Source organism: Drosophila teissieri, chromosome 3R (assembly GCF_016746235.2).
Source record: "Drosophila teissieri strain GT53w chromosome 3R, Prin_Dtei_1.1, whole genome shotgun sequence".
Lineage (NCBI taxonomy): Eukaryota > Metazoa > Arthropoda > Insecta > Diptera > Drosophilidae > Drosophila > Drosophila teissieri.
Window position 1 is genome coordinate 5,090,279 of NC_053032.1, and position 17,999 is coordinate 5,108,277.

The following is a 17,999-nucleotide window of genomic DNA, read 5'->3' on the forward strand; positions in this document are numbered from 1 at the left end:
AAACATCATATAATTTGTTCGAGTTGTGTTATTTAGACGAAAACAGCTTTTTCTAAAGTGTATAATTATTTATTATAATATTATCCTTTTAAATTATAAAGAAAAAACAATTAGCCATTATTTATTAGTATATCACATACAATGTAATGCTTAGACACTACCCAAGTCCCCCAAGTCCGGCATATCCTATATTCGCCCTATCAATTAAAAAAAGCTACTCTAATGAAAACATCACAGATTAGTCAAACTAAAATTCAAGAAGTTTTTTTATTCAAAATAGCTGAAAATTTTAAAAATTAATGTGGCACTGAAAGAATCTAAACTAGAGGAAAATGTTTAACAAAAGCCAATTCCGCTACACTTTGATTGGAGACTTCTATCTTTTCAAAGTGTGGCTGAGTTGGTTTTTGTGGAGAGAAGGATGTCTTGTCCTGGACCTGCCTGAACCACAAAAACACATCTAAGCCGGCTTGAAGCGCATATGTACAATGTCTAACGTCCGTCGGTCGAACTTACTATTTACAAACTACTTTAAGAACACGCATCCTTCCTACTCCTTAAACTCCGGCTTAAAGCTAAACTCCGACATCGGTTGTTGGACTCCGGATCCATTTGCCGCCGCTGCCGCCGCCGCTGCTGCAGATGCGGCGCTTAGTGCTGCCAGGTTGCCGAGCATGGAGGGATTCTGGGTCATTCCGGGGTAGAGGTTCTGGTAGAAGAGAGGATTCTGCAGCTGGAAGAGGGCCATCAGGTGGGTGAGCTGGAAGTTAGGGGCTGTGGGATCCACTCCTGGAGCGGCGGCAGCGGGGAGGAGGCCCGGAAAGAGTCCACTTGTCAGCGGTTGCACAGCGGCTGCTGGCTGGGACTGGGGCAGGGGCAGGAGCATGGCGGGATTGGAGGATTCATCTTCGACCTTCGGGCGCTTGGCTTCCGACTGCTGAGCATCGGCTGGCAGTTGCTGTAGTTGGTTGACAAAAAATATCTATTTAATATCGTGGAAAATTTCCTGAAATATAAATCCAAACTTACGATTTTCTTGGGTGGCCTGCCGCGTTTGCGAGCCAGAAAGTGTTCGGCGGACAAAGAGGAGAGTGGAGTGGAGGTGTTGCTGCCGCATATAGAGCTGCTACCCTGGGACTGACTAAGGCTAGTGGGCTGCTGCTGCTGCTGGGGCGTGGCATCCAGTGAGGACTCCTCCACGTCCTGCTTGATCTTAAACTGCTGGTACGCCTGTTCTCCGTCCTGACGATCATGCTTTCTCTTGTGGCTGATCATCTGGCTGCTGGAGTGCAGGATGTAGTCGCAGCCCTCGCGGACGCAGTGGATGTGGTTGCAGACGGTGGAGAACTTGCAAGCGTCGAAGGGACAAACCTCGGTCTTCAGGATTTTTTTGAAGCCGTCCATTTTCAGCTGGTGGTCCTTCAGATGGTAAGTTTTGTGCTTATCTAAGCAAGAAGAAATGAATTATAAATAATTACATGTATATGATTTCAGCTTTTCAAGTAGACTTACCCATATCGGCCTTGTTCTTGAAGGTGTGATTGCATCCCTCGCGGCAGCAGTGGTAGTGGGAGATCTTCTTGCCGAAAAAGGGGCATTCCTCGATACGGCAGCTCTCGTGCGCCCGGAAGCGCCGGAAGCCCTCGTTCACGATTTCGGAGTCCTTGCGGTGAAAGTTGGCGTGCATCTGGACGTCGCTGGTGCTTACATACACCTTGGGGCAGTGCTCGTAGACGCAGTGGTAGTGGGTTTGCTTCCAGTTGTAGGCGCAGCCCTCTCCGTAGGCTGGGGCACAGTTGTCCGAGGAGGAGAAGCGGGCGAAGCCCAGCTTGAGGCTCTCCTTGCGCTTCTTGTGCCACTTTAGGTGCCGGATGATGTCGTCCTTCTTGCTCAGGATCTTGCCCTTGCAGGGGTCCTCGTGGCAGTGGAAGTGCTCCCTCAGGTTCTCCTGCCGACACAGGCTGTTCTCGCACTCCATGTAGGAGGACACCTTGCGCAGGTTCTTCAGGGCCTCCTCGTTCTGGAGCAGAGCATCCAGGCCGCTGGCCGTCGAGAGGTTTACCAGGCTCCTACTCTGCTCACTCGAGGGCGGTGTCAGCAGGGAGATGGTTTGGTTCTGTTGGAAGGGGGTGTCGGGGGTGTTGGGGGTCAGATCGCTCTCGACGGGTGGGATTTGGTACGATGAGTCCGCCGGCTGCTTGACGGGCGTATACTGCATTGGAAGAAGGAGGGGGAAGAACTTATTAGTCAATACTAATATACAGATGTATATGTGAGACCCAGCTCAGACTGCCTGGTGCCCAGCTGGGCAGCTATCGAGCCACAAGGGAACCCACGCGTTGCCGACACAGCTGTTTCTTTTCTCTGGAATCGCGAGCTTTCTGGCTACTCTCACACTTAAATATCTAAAATCACGAATCGGTTTTCTCAAATTACAGCAACAGAGCGTGGGATATATCCCAAAAAAATAAAAACCAAGCAAAATAAGGAACAAATATACAGCTTTCTGATATGAATTCGGAAAATAGTAAATTATGCGACTGAAAGAGGTTCTCTTCTCAAATTATTCTGTATAACAAATCAAGTTGTTGAGTTTATAGGTATATTTTTAGAGTTTAAATTAAATGGAGTTAATTTAAATCGGAAAATGTGCAATGATCAGACAATTGAAATTAAATTAATCGACTACATAGTTGATTTTTCACTGTAAGTATCAGTATGAATTTAATGGGAATACCGATAAAGGAAATGTGGAAGATCCTTTAAGATCCCTAGATCTCTTACCATGCTGGGTGAGTCTAGGCTGTCGGTGGTTGACTCCAGCGGATGGACGCCCGACAGGAGCAGCTTCTCGGAGCTGGCATTGGTGTGGCCCGAGGAGCTGCAACTGGTGAGGCTGGACAGCGGCTTATCATCGTCCTCGTCGTCGGCGGACTCCTGCTCAAACTTGACCTGGACCGCCGAAAGGTTGCCGGCAGTTGCTCCGGCGGAGAGGGCTGGTGTGGCTGCCTTTTCCCTCTCGATGGGCGTGGAGGTCACTGTGGAGGATTGGAGGAAGTTATTTGTGGCTATCTGTTCGGAGGTGGCAAACTGGCCCAGCAGCAACTGATGTTGCAGTGGATCCTGCTTGCCCAGCGAACTGGGGGTATGGGTGGGTGTTAGTAGGAGGTTGGAGGTGGTCAGCAAATTTTGCTGCTGCTGCTGCAGCTGCTGTTGCTGCTGCAACATGAGCTGCGTCAGCGGCGGCAGGCTTTGGAGCAACATCTGATTGACCAGGTTGCTGGGGTTGTTGTTAGGAGTGGGGGGTGTTGCCGCTGTAGCGCCTGGGTATTGTTGCGGTTGAAAAGCAATCAAATTACTATTGGGACTACAACTACGGCTACTACTACAGTTGGTGTTTTGCGAGCTAATGCGCTTGTGCGTTCTTGTCTTGCGGAGATCTGGCTGTTGTTGCTGAAGTTGGTGCTGTTGCTGTTGCAGGCATGTGCTGCTGGTGATATCCTCGTTTTGGGTATAGGAGTATCCAGCCAGCTGCTGCTGTTGCTGCGGATGCTGCAGCTGCATTTGCTGCTGCTGCTTCATCAAGTTCATCATGTAAAGTTGCATAATAAACTCCATTTGGTTGGACATTTCTGTGGCGCACTTTCGCGGATATAATCAGCACAGCACTGGGATTTCTTTAAAATTCCTTAAGATTTCTTCAATAATAATGTATTCAGCACAGATCACAGTACGGATTTCGGATTTCGTATTTGGGATTTCTCGTCTTCGATCGACTTTCTCGCACGGCGTCTTAGCGATCCTCAAAGTTCGGCTGCGAGGCTCAAACTGCTTCAACTCTTCCGCGGCGTCCGGCTAATATAGCAAAAATTGCGCAAATCAAGGCCCAACTGCAACCCTCTCGCTTCTCTTAAAAAACCGATCTCGCCGCTTTCGCTCTCTTAAAAAAGGAATAAAATGAGAAATACGTTGGTGGTGGTTCGACCTTCATCCCCTAGTTTTTTAGCGACCCTTTGCCGGAAAATGCTCGGGGAAAACACAGCTTGTTTTCGGCTGGTTTCCGTTTTTTCGGTCGCTTTTCTCGACCAATAAAACGCCAGCGTTCATGTAAATATATCTGGAAAAGAGAGTTTTTTGTGTAAAAAATACCATCGAATGCGAAAGAGGAGCGGGTATTTGTGAAGGAATCTCGCATGTCCAACGTGCGATAGAAAAGAACAGCGAAAGATAGAAGAGCACAGATCAGCGGAGGAATTTGTTCCAAATTCGCCGCCAATTTTTTAAAATATTATGAAAATAGGAGTTACTGGCATAATATTTGGTACAACCAAATTCATAGATCATAGTATAATTACCATTATAATTGGGAATATTTTCGCTTTTATTCTTATGTATTTTCTATTTTATCATGAAAAATATATTTTAAAGTTCGTAGTCCCAAGGATTATCTTAATATTATACCGCTTACAATACATATTCCATATGCGAATGCTGTGAAACAGAAAAACCAGTTAAATACTTTCTCACAATAAATATTCGCAACTCCAATCTTATTCGCCTATTTCCATAAATATAATCAAGTCATATACCGTACAAACTATAGAATTGCCTTTTTGTTCCCTTTTCCATCACATCTCTATGCAAATTGAATTCGAAGTGATTTCAAGGAATTGGCGCGTTGCAAAAAGGATATCAAACTGGAGCAGCTGTCTGTCCTTTTCGAAATAATCGAATGAAATCCATTCAAATGCAAAAAATAAAACCCAAATTCCCAAATTAAAATTACAATCGGGCAAAAAATCTGCATTACAATCATGCAAAAAAACACAATTAAAAATGCCAAAATTTTCATAGGCCCATTGCAAAAAAATTTGCATATAAAAAACGAATGCAGAAATTCTGAACCTGAGCAAACCCCTAAAAAACCGTTCCATTCGATGCTGGCGACATCTACAAGTAACATCCGATGCGCAGGACCACCAAATCCTTTGCGAACCGTAATTTGCATACATTATTGCTGTAAAATATTAGCATAATTTTGGCACATAGGCCTAAGGCGGAGCGTGCAATCGGGTAGGAAGTTCAACATCCGGATCACCAGCTCCTCCAGCCAGTGTTATGCAAATGGACCTGCACTTCCTCGGGGAGGAGGGTTTGCTTCGCATTACAGATTCGGCTTCGCCAATCGACTGCGCACGCGCGCAATCGGGAAATTTATGCAAATCAGTAAGGGAATCCCCGAACATTGACGAATCGATTGGCGGAGGGCGAGGGGTGGAGTTCGATTGATCTTGAATTTGCATTTTACTCGAAAATGGGCAAGGTGAGAGAAGAGAGAACAGGCTGCAGGATCAGGCCAGGACATGGTTTGTCACTTGGTTGGCGAATTATGTATAAAGTGGACTTACCAATTGTTGCCGCAATTGAGTGACATGGATAACGCAGCAAGAGCGCAGAGAGAAGTAAACCGAGTTCGAAGCTATTGATTACAGAAAAGGTTCCATGCCACATTGTAAAATGGCAACGGAGAACGGAAATCTGCATGAAAATGCGAACAAAAGCCCATACATTTACGTTCATCTATAGTCTTAGTTCGCATTTATGCTTTTGCATTTGGATCTAAAATTTACATATGACAATTTCATATTCAGTTACAAATGTTCCGAAATAGAACACTTTCGTTAGTCACCTTTGTTAAATGTTGTTGCTGGCTGGCTCAGTTGATTGGAGTAATCGCAGGACGAGTTCAGAGGGTCCTGGGACTGCCAATACGATCCATGAAGCGGCAGATATTGTAACTTTGGTATTAGCATTACACTGGCAAATCAATTAGCCAACTGAAGGGCATGTCACTTACTGAAGAGTCTTTATGGGGTTTTAATTGCAGTTGATTTCCATCTATGGGAGAAGGTACTGTACATTGGAACAAGTTATCTGTGATGTCACCAACGTGAGAAAATACCCGAAAACAAATTACGCCAATTGCCTGTGGCACTTCGATTTCTTTGTCCATTTCCCAATTTTCACGATTTATGCTAAAAAGCAAACAGAGGACTTTTGAATATTCAATCCGAAAGACGCTACAGTGGGCATGCACACCCTATTTACCTATTTTCCCTATTTTTCAATAATATGAAATTTTTTTGTAGTTTCTTCCTTTTTGAGGTCCTTTGTTTTGGGATGCGTTTAGCCACAGATTTATTGCGTAAACCATCGGTGTATCTCATCTTCTACCCCCGAAGGAAATGAAATCCTATTCCATAGATCGATGATATTTCAATATATTCATTGCCAATTCTCGCTCTTTGTTTGTGCAATACTGCTGAACTATGACCCCCAGAAAAGAATCCCTGGCTGCTGTCCCTTTTGCATAAATCTCGACTATCAATGACCACAGTCAATGCTAATAGAATCTTCATTTGCGATCGTTTTGTCAACACTTTTTGAGGGATTCATCCTCGGCCACTTAGGGGTGCAGTGGATGGACAAAGACGATCGAAGTCACAGAAGACAATGCAAATGTGATAAGTGTTAGGGCAGGGCAGTTGGGCATCTCGAACTGACCAACCCCACGATGGACACGCGTCCGAGTAATCTCAGCCGCTAGAACTGGTCAAGAACGGGTTTCTGGACTTGCCCAAGGGGTTAACAATTAAATGGTCTTCAAAAGGTCATTCCAGAAGTCAGTTTGGCACACGTCCTCTTTGGCAACTGCTGTCCTATTAAGGGATCTCTACACTTAATTGATGTATTTTAATAATTGCTATTAAAAAAAAAAAGGCTTATAAATAAATAAAAATTGTGTTTAATGAACATTATTTTATATGCTTTTATTTCACTTTTGCAGTATTTATTTGGTAATATTTACCATGAATTCAACAATTTCTTGAAATTTTGTCTTTTCTAGAAATATAATTAGAACATCTTTCTGTACTGTAAAAGGGTATACTAGTTTCGTTGAAAAGTATGTAACAGGCGAAGAAAGCGTTTCCGACCATATAAAGTATATATATTCTTGATCAGGTGCGATAGGCGAGTCAAACTGGCCATGTCCGTCTGTCCGTATGAACGTCATGATCCTAGGAACTATAAAAGCTACAGTTTTGAGATGAAGCATGCAGCTCCCAGAGACATAGACGCAGCGCAAGCTTGTATCCAAATATTGCCGCGCGCAATATATATCCTGCAAGGGTTTAGACATTTCAACCTTTTTTTTTGCTGTGCTGTAGAATTTTCGACTTTTGAAAAATCTTTTGATATTCTATCATTTTTTATTAGTCTTATAAATTTCTATGGATTGGCAAAAAACTCCAACGCCCACAAACAACCCAAAACTAACACGTCGGAATTTATGTTTTATTTATATTTGATTATGTTTCCCCTAATTTCTACCGATATTCCAGAAATTGTTAATTTCTCGTTCGCACTTCCACTACCTGAGTAACGGGTATCTGATAGTCGGAGAACTCGACTATAGCATTCTCTCTTGCTTTAATTTCCTAACTAAGACCATGATCTATTTTCACTGCTCGCTTCCAATGAAAAGTTCTTCGTGAATTCCTTGAGAAATGTCCGTTAATTGGGGAACACGGGTTCAACAAAATGGCTGACCTCCATCCGCAGAGCTTCCCGAACGGAACAGGACCTCCGCAGGACACGCTGAGAACAAGGTAGGAAGGTAATTTGAATGCATGACCGCATGGGAACCCTTTGAACCGGGTCGCCATCGGGTCCCGCCTGTCCGTCCGTTCGCCACCCCAAGGACATTGAATACTCGCAGCATCGCGAACGGGAACGGGATCAGAATCAGGACGAGATACCCAATATCCAGCAGCAGCATCGCTTCACTGCTTTCAGGCTGACCAGATCCGGCTGTAGACTGCCATATGGTTCGTATATCCTGCAAGGGTTTAGACATTTCAACCTTTTTTTTGCTGTGCTGTCGAATTTTCTTCGCGGCCTTTCCGAAAATTAATGCCAATGTCCAAACCGGTTTCCTTGTGATTTTCACTTTTGATTCGTGGTCGCGAGTCTGGTCCGGTTTTTGGGCGAGGCGGTCCTTCCACCGAGCGACCCTTCAACCCTTTTGTGTTTTCCCGGACCGCTTCCGAAAGGATGCGCAAAAGCGAATAAAATTGCAGCTTTCGGCTTCATTGTATTAGGTCCTGACCCGAAGGACAACGATAAGATGAGAAACCTTTTCTCAAGTTTTTTTTTTAAGATCCTTGAAAGGATTCCAAAATAACCGTTATAAATTAGCGGTGGTAGGAAAATAGAGCGAATAGAGCTGATATAAAAAATTAAAGGGCATGACCGATGCCTTTCGCAATTAGTCCTCGATTACTGGCCACGCGTACAAAAGCATGTGATGACCAGTCAAGATGACCACCGACGACCCTTCCGAGAAACCTGTTTGACCACTTACTAAGGCACCCATTATCCTTTAAGGGCACGTGCTGCCCATTGGTCACTGTCCTTCCAGAGATAATCTCTGACTTTTCATTCGTGTCGCCATTGTTCACGGAAATCTAAACGTGGGATTGTGTACTTGGATTGTGAATGGTCAGAAATAAATATTCATCTCGACTCAGGTATATTAGCAAGTTTACTGGCATCAAACCATCAGCGTACTTTTGTCTGACCCTCGGCAAAATCTTTTACAAAAGTAAAGTATCCCAAGTGCGAAGGTAAGACACATCTTAGGGGGTGAAAGTTAAGACTCAAATATCTTAGGCAATAAATCTGAATCATCCCAACACAGACGCTTTAAAAAGGAAGAAAATACGAAAATTTCCCGTATCCCTAAAGATTGGAAATAAATAGGTAAATAGGGTAAGCATGCCCACTGAAGAGCCCTTTAAATTGAATATTCAAAGGTTTTCTGTTTACTTTTAGCATAAATCAGGAAAATTTGGAAAAAGAACAAAGAAATCGAAGTGCCACAGGCAATTGGCGTATTTAGAGAGATAGATGGGAGATAACTTCTCAGTTGAAATTTGTTTTCGGGTATTTTCTCACGTTGGTGACATCACAGATAACTTGTTCCAATGTACAGTACCTTCTCCCATAGATGGAAATCAACTGCAATTAAAACCCCATAACGACTCTTCAGTGAGTGACATGCCCTTCAGTTGGCTAATTGATTTGCCAGTGTAATGCTAATACCAAAGTTACAATATCTGCCGCTTCATGGATCGTATTGGCAGTCCCAGGACCCTCTGAACTCGTCCTGCGATTACTCCAATCAACTGAGCCAGCCAGCAACAACATTTAACAAAGGTGACTAACGAAAGTGTTCTATTTCGGAACATTTGTAACTGAATATGAAATTGTCATATGTAAATTTTAGATCCAAATGCAAAAGCATAAATGCGAACTAAGACTATAGATGAACGTAAATGTATGGGCTTTTGTTCGCATTTTCATGCAGATTTCCGTTCTCCGTTGCCATTTTACAATGTGGCATGGAACCTTTTCTGTAATCAATAGCTTCGAACTCGGTTTACTTCTCTCTGCGCTCTTGCTGCGTTATCCATGTCACTCAATTATGGGAACAATTGGTAAATCCACTTAAATCCCAATTCGCCAACCAAGTGACAAACCATGTCCTGGCCTGATCCGGCCGCCTCTCTTTTTACTTTGTCCATTTCCAAACAGAAGGGAAATTCAAAATCAATCGATTTGTTCGATGTCGAGGGACTTTCCTCCTCGAACTGATTTGCATAAGTATTCAGATTGCGCGCGTGCGCAGTCCCGAGTCTGTAAAGTAGACCCTCCTATCAGTGAAAAGTGCAGGTCCATTAGCATAACCCGGTGTTCTGGGTGCTGGGTTTCTGGTTGGAAGTTTCCTGCCTCAGTGGAAAAGTCGCCTGTGCCAAAATTATGCAAATATTTGTTAAATGCGTTTTAGGCATCAGGTCGCTCCGCATGGTAGAAATTTGCATAATTTATTAATGATATTAACCCTCGGAGGGTTGCAGGCAAATAGTCGTTATTTTTTGCCGGCAGCTGATATCTGCGATTGATTTAATGAACTTTTGCACATTTTCGCAGTGGAAAGGTAATCGAAAACTCCGTCTCAAGATTTTCACGCTTTTTATTGGAAAATAAATTAGAAACTTAGGCGATAATTTATCAAAAATATGTGGCCTTTCAGCAGCTGCCCGAAGTGATTGATGATTGTTATGAGACTCCTTAAGTTGTCTCCAAGATTGCCCGAAAATCATTATCGATGACTCAAGTTACAGATCGCAGAGAATTCTCACGCGTTTTTCGTTATTTTTGAGAATAAAAAAGTTTCCTTTTTCGGAGGGTTAATCCAGAAAACTAATGACAATATTAAAATTAATGAAACCGGGCGACGTTATAAGATACTTTACGAAGCATCCATAAATATTTACCCTTTTTCCCGGCGAAATCTTGCCTAAATGTACGAAACTTAGGTAAGAAATTTTGTCATTTCTCTAATTGCAGGGAACAGGGTTTGGTTTTCAAGGACTTGCCTTAAAGTTTCATTTTCCGAGTTTTTTGCAACCCTCCAAGATGGGTCTTTTAGTGCGAAACCAAGCCCAGGGGTCAGCTGCCAAAGTTCCCTGAACTCTAGAGCGCGAAAAGCAGAGAAATGGAGAGTCGGGAATGGAAAACCGAAAGGAGAAATATGAATTATAATCTTATTACATCGTCACAACAAACAGGGCAGCGGCAGCGCCCCCTTCGGATTGTTATCCTTTGGGCATCCTTCGATCGTCTCAGCTGCCTCCAGGGAATCCCTTCATCTTCACGGGCATGGATGCCTGGAAACTGCGCACCGGCCGGAGATACGCCGGCATTTGTCCTGGATTCGCTTCCTTGCAGCACAATCCTTTCATTCACACAGCACAAGGCACACACACAATGCGACGTGTCCTTACAAAAAGGATTACGCAGCATGCTTAGACAAATGCTGTAGAGGGAACATCTTGTTATGTGCTCTGTGTTCAGCATGTTCAGCATCATCAGCGGCATCGGATTGAGGGTGGATGCCCAATGCTCGATTGCTTTCCTCATATCCTTTTTCTAGAATTTTTTTTTTTTGCATTTTCCTTCCCATTTATGGTCGTGTTTGTGGAATACACTCCGACGCAGTTGTGCGTTTTGTTCGAACATGGGTTTTGGCAGTTGCGTAATGAGGCGAACGACGCCAACACAGTTCCAGGGAACAGGATCAAAATCAGGATCGGGATCGGGATATCATGATCAAAGCACGTTTGCAGCTTGATTGGGTTTCCGTTGTCAACGCCTGGGCGGTCCCTGAGCAGAAGGAAAATCGCAGCAGTGCGGATACAAAAAAGGATTGAAGTTCCAATTAAATGTAGCTGCGGTTTTTATGATCAAAGAAAATACGTTGAAACACTGACCTTTATACAAAATAATAACTAGGTGTACCCTCCCATTTGGTTCGTAAAAATTAATTTAGATCTATACAAATGTACTAATGTAAATGAGTATAAGATATATAAAGTTAAAAGAGTTGGCTAATAGTAACGTGCTTCATATTAACTGACACCCTATGACTTTAAATTCGCTCTCTTTTAAGAAACCCTGTATACATTTTAAACTTGATCCCATGAAAGTAGTTAAGTTTGACTTATGCGATATTACAGTAAAAGATGAGGTATTGAATCTTTCTCCACTTATCTACAGTCATTATTTCCCATAATATGCTGACTAGCTGTCTGACCTCCGCATGTCAACACAACTCGTTAAGTTGCATAAGGTGTTGCTCCGAACAGCTTGTCCGATTTCCGGATATCAACTTTGCACTAATGATTTGCAAATTTTATGCAAATTGGGTGTCAAATGAGGGTGTGGAAGGGACATGAACCGAGAAGGTCACCCTATATGACCATTAAATCGCTCACTCCTCCCAGAAACTAAGAAAGTGTTGTAAGAAATATGGGAAAATTGCTAAACTTAAGTTCTATTTAAGATAAAGGAAGCCTAAGTAAATACCGTTGTCCCAGTTTTGATTAATATTTGTTTGGACAGTCAAGAGGAAGAATTGCTCACCCAGGGGAAAACCCACCCCGATCCCATTATTCTGGTTTTGCCAATTTTTTGCAATGGAAAATTAAAGAAAAATAGGAAGAGAGGAAAAGGCCAAGGGGAAATTTAGAATCGCAGTCCAGCCAGGCATGAAGACACTTTTGCCACGGCTTAGCTCGATCGGGCAGGGTCAGGGTCCATTAGGTTAAATGATATTGATGATGATCGCGGGACCGATGCGTCGATCAGCTGGCGCTATTTTCTGGCATCTGGGGGGTTGGTTTTGCCGAAGATCTTCCAAACTCCTTTTTTATTGCCCCTGGCCTGGGAAATTTCTCACATTTTCGCACAAAAACTATTGAGTTGTTTACTCTGGCCGTGGTCCAAGTTCTGATAATAAAGCAATTAATAGGATTATATATGGCAGATCTGTTGACAGTTGTCTGGCCAGGGGTCAAGTTGCGCTGGTCAGTTGGATGACCCTAGTCAAATTGTTACCTATTTTAGGCAACATTTCATAGAAAATATCCTTGCTACGCGATCCTTTAATTCCCCGCCCTGATTGATGGATATTTTCCATAATCAGAATACATCGATCAACGCGGAAAGGGGTTGCCCAGTCCAAGACGAAAGTTTCGAATTTCCAGCCAAGAAAATGCACCTAAAAATGATACTTTCTACGGCAATCCTTGGGGCAGAAATCGTATGACAAATGCAGCCTAATGACGTCAGCTGCTGCAGATTTATGTGAAAGTTGCCTCGCGGATCTCCTTGCCAAAAGGGTTGCCTTTTCCTAAATGCAAGATATGAAAAATAATTTTTTTTTTACGGTTTTCCGCTTGTCTGTGCAAAAGGACTCTCGCACTCGAGACTCTAGCGAAAAAGGGAAACCTGCATCCTGCATCTGAGTCGGTCCTTCAAGCGGCTGGGCTGCTTGCAAATTCGTTGCACAATCCTTTATTGTTGCCATTTCCGTGACATTCGATACTGCAAATTGCGTAAACACGGAGCATGGGAAATTAATGAATTGATTGAGAGGGAAAGGGTTCAGACGTCCGCGAAATTAAATTTTGCATTCATAGATGCCCCAGATCTGAGGCTTGGGAAAATCGGAGCTCACCTCTGCGAAAATTGAATGTGGCGTACAAGACGTCTCGCCTGCGTTTGTATGTATTTCCTCATATTATTTAGAACATTTTCTCAGGAGAAGTTCGATGAGGTCGTAAATTTAGAAAGTACTCTTATTCTTATACAGTTGAGAAAAGCGTTTCCCAACATGGAAAATATAAATTCCACCCCAACGATCGTCTTCCAAATTTGACATAAATTTTTGAATCAATATTTTTTTAAATACAATTTTTATACAAAAATTTGTTTGAACAATTAATTCTAAAAAATAATTTACCCGGGGTAAAATGATAATGGTTGAGATGCAAACAAATTCAACATATAAATATTTCTAAAATGCACACAACAAAGTATTAAAGATTAGTCGCTTAAAAAACACTTCAAAATTATAATATTAATAATGTTGTGCTTTTAAAGAATATTTATGCTGGCCATTTTATCATGACGATCAAGTGAATAATAAGAACACGATAAATTTTTAACTTTCGGTATAGCATACCATTTAATAATTTAATATAATTAAGAAACTATTCCGAAAATTTTAATAATATTTAATTTCCAAACTATAAATAAGACGAATTGCAATAGATACTTCACACAATCTTTATAAGACAAGTCCGGTCATACGAAATCTAATAGACAAATATTAATAAAACTAACGTCTTCTTACATTCAAAAAGCAGTTTCAAGCAATGTATTAACCTCATTATGACATATATAACATGTACGAGTATAACTATATAACATATACACATATGTATATATGTACATTTCCAATCGACTTTGCGCATCTTGAGTTTGTGGTCCGTTAACATGGCTCTTATGAATATTTAATAAGATTCAATTGAGTTACCCAAACACAAGACCTCTCCAAGCCTGAAGACGGAACCATCGGCACTTGAGGAGAATTAACATTTAGCACGGTTAATGCTTAACAACAAAACATCAAAATGAAATCAAGGGCTTGTCCCTGTAACCCGTTGGCTTTGGTGGTGCATCCGGGAAATTTGCATAACATTGGCACAAGTCAAAAGTGTACTGGGATTCCCCAGCTGCACACCGCATTTTCGGGACACCCCCTTAATTGAAAATGCCAAAATTATGCAAATCAGTCGAAAAACTCAGATATGCATCATTTGGGTTACATTTGACGTCATGGGTGCTGCGGAAAATTCGCAAGCTAGCGAAATGAATTTAAGAAAATGTATGCAATGCCATTTGCTATTTATTACTTGTGCTCATCTAATGTAATTATTATGAATATATTTATTTTATTTGAATTACTTATACGAAGCAGATTGCAATCAGTGTGAGAAATGGAAAGTTCCGAAAATGGGAAACAAATAACATTGAAACTATAATTATAATACTAAAATGGAAATATAGTTGTATGGAAGAATTTCAAGGGCTTGTTTTAATATACCGCCATTTAAAATTATAATTATTAGTATAATTCATTAGTTGTCAAAATAAAACGTTGCTTTAAATATTAATAATCTTGGAATGGCAGTTTGGGAAGTCTATTGAAACATATTCCAGTTTTTCAACAGTAAGGAGCTACTTAAGGTTTTGGTAAGCCTTGCATGTGGCATAAATCCGAGTACATCAATAGTTCATAAAAATTTCCATTGATTCCGTTGACTTTGCTATCTAACACTTTTATGAAGATCATCATTTGTTTGTTGAATATTTGAATACAATAGATCTCTTTGTAATTGAAGTTGTAGTTAAAAGTTGAAGTAAAAATATAATAACAATGCGTTAATGTCCTTGAAAATGCCAAACTTTTGCCATGAGGAGGATTTTACTACATTTTTTGCAAAGCCATTTAAGAGAACCGAAAACCAACTCTTTGCTCTCTCAAACTTCCAAAATTCCCGGCCCTCCCCCTTTTTCCACTCTCTTGTTTTTTTTTTTTTAAATTCTGCGGGAAGGTCAGCGAATTTCTGTATTTAGCAAGCATCCAAACGCTCGGCGTTTTTCTGTTTTATGTCCTCAACAATTGAACACGCTGTCAGGCCACGCACACAGCATCCTATATCCTTTATCCTGTACGCCCAAGCTACCCCTTTCCACGATTTCCGTGACAATGACAGCCTTTTGCCAAAATGTAGCGTTTATAAAGTTTCAAATCACACAGTTTCCAACAAAATAATGCGAATAAAGGGTTGCTGAGCGTCCAGCAGGAGATGCCCTACTGCTGTGCGTCCATGTACCATATTTTCCGGCTGTATATATACATTGTATATAACCAAGATCTCCGATAGAAAATCAACTTGCTGACCGACCCAAGGCGACCTCCTAATCACACGCACGTGCTCTCCAAAAAGGATGGTCTGACAGCACCGTCCAAAACAATGGAAATCCCCTCCTGCGTCGGTCAAGCGGTCTCTGTGTCCGCCGAGGGTTTAACTTTTGTTGGCCACGCGTCACCAGAATTTTCACAAAAACACATAATAAAAATCCATCAAAGTGGTCTGTGGTCAAGGGCGGGAACTGGAGCAATTTGGACAAACGGGTTTTCCCCGAAAAACGACCGGAAAATTGTGTGCAAATGCGGAAAAGCAACAGCTTAAGCTATAATTAAGCGGTTAAGCAACGGAAAATGTAGTGTCTTATTATGTGTGGATTATAAAGCGGTTTTAGGCGACTATACGTATTGTTCTTTTGGTACAAAAACTCATTACTTAAGCCTAAAACTGAAAATAAGGTTTAAATAGTTGATATTGGGTTCTATAATGCAATAATAAAACAAGAGAGAACGCTATAGTCGAGTTCCCCGACTATCTGATACCGGTTACTCAGCTAGTGGAAGTGCGAAGGAGAGTCTTAAACACTGACAGTTTTTGGCGGTTTGTGGGCGTGGCAAAAAGTTTTTTTGCCAGTCGACAGAAATTTACAAGACTAATACCAAAATGAAAAAATATCAAAACATTTTTCAAAAGTGTGTCAGTTGTGGGCGGTTTTTCGGCGGTAGATTGAGCGTGGCAACATGAATCGACAAACTTGCGATGCGTCTATGTCTCAGGAGTCTGTACGCTTAGTCTCAACTTTCTAGCTTATGTAGTTTCTGAGATCTCAGCTATTGTTCCTGATCAAGAATATACATATATACTTTATATGGTCGGAAACGCTTCCTTCTGCCTGTTACATACTTTTCAACGAATCTAGTACACCCTTTTACTCAACGAGTAACGGGTATAAAAAGCTCTCAATAGTATTTAAGAAAGCCCTTTTTTCTTTACATTCTTTACATCTTAATTAAATAACATTATTTTAGATGTTCTTTTTAAATAAAATAATCTTTTACTTAGTAAGACTTAGTAAGATGCTGTACTATCTATAAAAATATTCTAAGCAAATACATATAACACAACTTTTATTAATAATTTTAATGAGGCGATTGAAGTGCAGTCTTCTGGGGTAATAAAAACTGCAGTTATAGATTTCACGTTTCGCTTTTCTGTCATTAAAAGTTTTTCTTTCCAATTGAATCGATCGACGTCCCTTTCAACCCACTGAAACCCTATACAGTCATCGATCATGATCGCGCTTCCTTCCGCAAAAAAATTCCCACAGTGCGAAAATCGGCGAAGGATTGCGATAGAGATTTGGGCCGGCGAAAAAGAAATTTACGAGCGATCGAATAACCGAGGCACCATAGCCAGGTATCAAAGGGTGCAGGATCCAGCCAGAGGTCCTGGGCCGGGCTCAAATGTGTCACTTCTTATGATGTCACTGCTGGCGATGCTGCAGCAGCCACCCCAGTGCGCAGATAGTAATCCGCCTTCTTCGGCGCCGTCCTCAGCTTCGTCCTCGGCCTCATCCTCATCTTTATCCTGTGCCCGATCCTCGCCGGGTTCACAGTAAATTACTCGCAGAGGTGAAATGCAAACAAAGACGGTTCGTCTGGCCCTGTCAAAGGTGCTTGCCGGGGTCTGCAACCCTTGCCCGCCGCTTTTCTTTCCTTTTCCCAGTTTCTTCCCCCTTTCTGTGCTCTCCTTTTTGTGAGGAATCTAATGATTTTTTCCTCAAAACTGAAGCGATTTTTCATTGACCCACCGGCAGGGTGAGTTCAGAGATCGCCTTCGTTTGGCCTGGGCCTCTGTTATGCCAGCTTGAACTGGTAAATGCAATCACCCGTGAAGACTTCGATCTGAGAGGAGGTATCCGCTGCGACTAGGGCCTGGTTTTTGGGGTCATTGCCGCATTAAGTCGAATTTATGGCAAAAGAATGTCAATAGTCATGCAGATTAATGAGAAAGGCTGCTCAGAGGTGACCCATCCAAGCCTCAGTCATTGTTGGATTTTGGATGGGTCAGGCCAAAGGGTGCACCTTTTGCCCTTCTTGGATAAGATAGTTTGCAAAAATGATCCCATAAAAATCAAAGATCCTATTTACAAATATTAGAAGTAGGAATAAAGTAACATTCGGTTACAAACTTTTCCTTAAATAAATGGCAAGAAAAAAATTTGTTTCATTGCTGACAGCATAGTATTTAAAAAGTTGTATGTTTCTGAAGAAGATCAATCCGTCCCGTCTTTTGTCTTTTTGTATAAAAAACATTTGGATATATAATATGTATATATAACATTATATATTAACATACAAAATGTAGTTCTTTTGTTTACTCAAAATGCTTATTCCCACTTCTAATCAATTTTTACACAAGATACCCGTTACTCGTAGAGTAGATTCGTTGAAAAGTATGTAACAGACAGAAGGAAGCGTTTCCGACCATATAACGTATAATATATGTTCTTGATCAGGATCAATTGCCGAGTCGATCTGGCCATGTCCGTCTGTCCGGCCGTCTGTCCGTCCGTATGAACGTCGAGATCTCAGG

General features: G+C 41.8%; 1 protein-coding gene across 2 annotated transcripts; it reads right to left on the minus strand.

The window, feature by feature from the left end:
* Nucleotides 1-313: 313 nt before the first annotated feature.
* LOC122621450 (transcription factor castor) lies at nucleotides 314-3,630 on the minus strand. 2 transcript variants are annotated; one of them, XM_043799305.1, is made up of 5 exons: nucleotides 3,360-3,630; nucleotides 2,785-3,038; nucleotides 1,513-2,212; nucleotides 1,030-1,445; nucleotides 314-958 (listed from the first exon to the last, which is right to left on the minus strand). In XM_043799305.1, the coding sequence occupies exons 1-5, from the start codon at nucleotides 3,628-3,630 to the stop codon at nucleotides 551-553; spliced, it is 2,049 nt and encodes a 682-aa protein (XP_043655240.1). In that variant the 3' UTR covers nucleotides 314-550. The 2 variants fall into 2 exon arrangements, with proteins under 2 accessions (XP_043655240.1, XP_043655239.1); XM_043799304.1 differs by having other exon boundaries at nucleotides 2,785-3,630.
* Nucleotides 3,631-17,999: the final 14,369 nt, after the last annotated feature.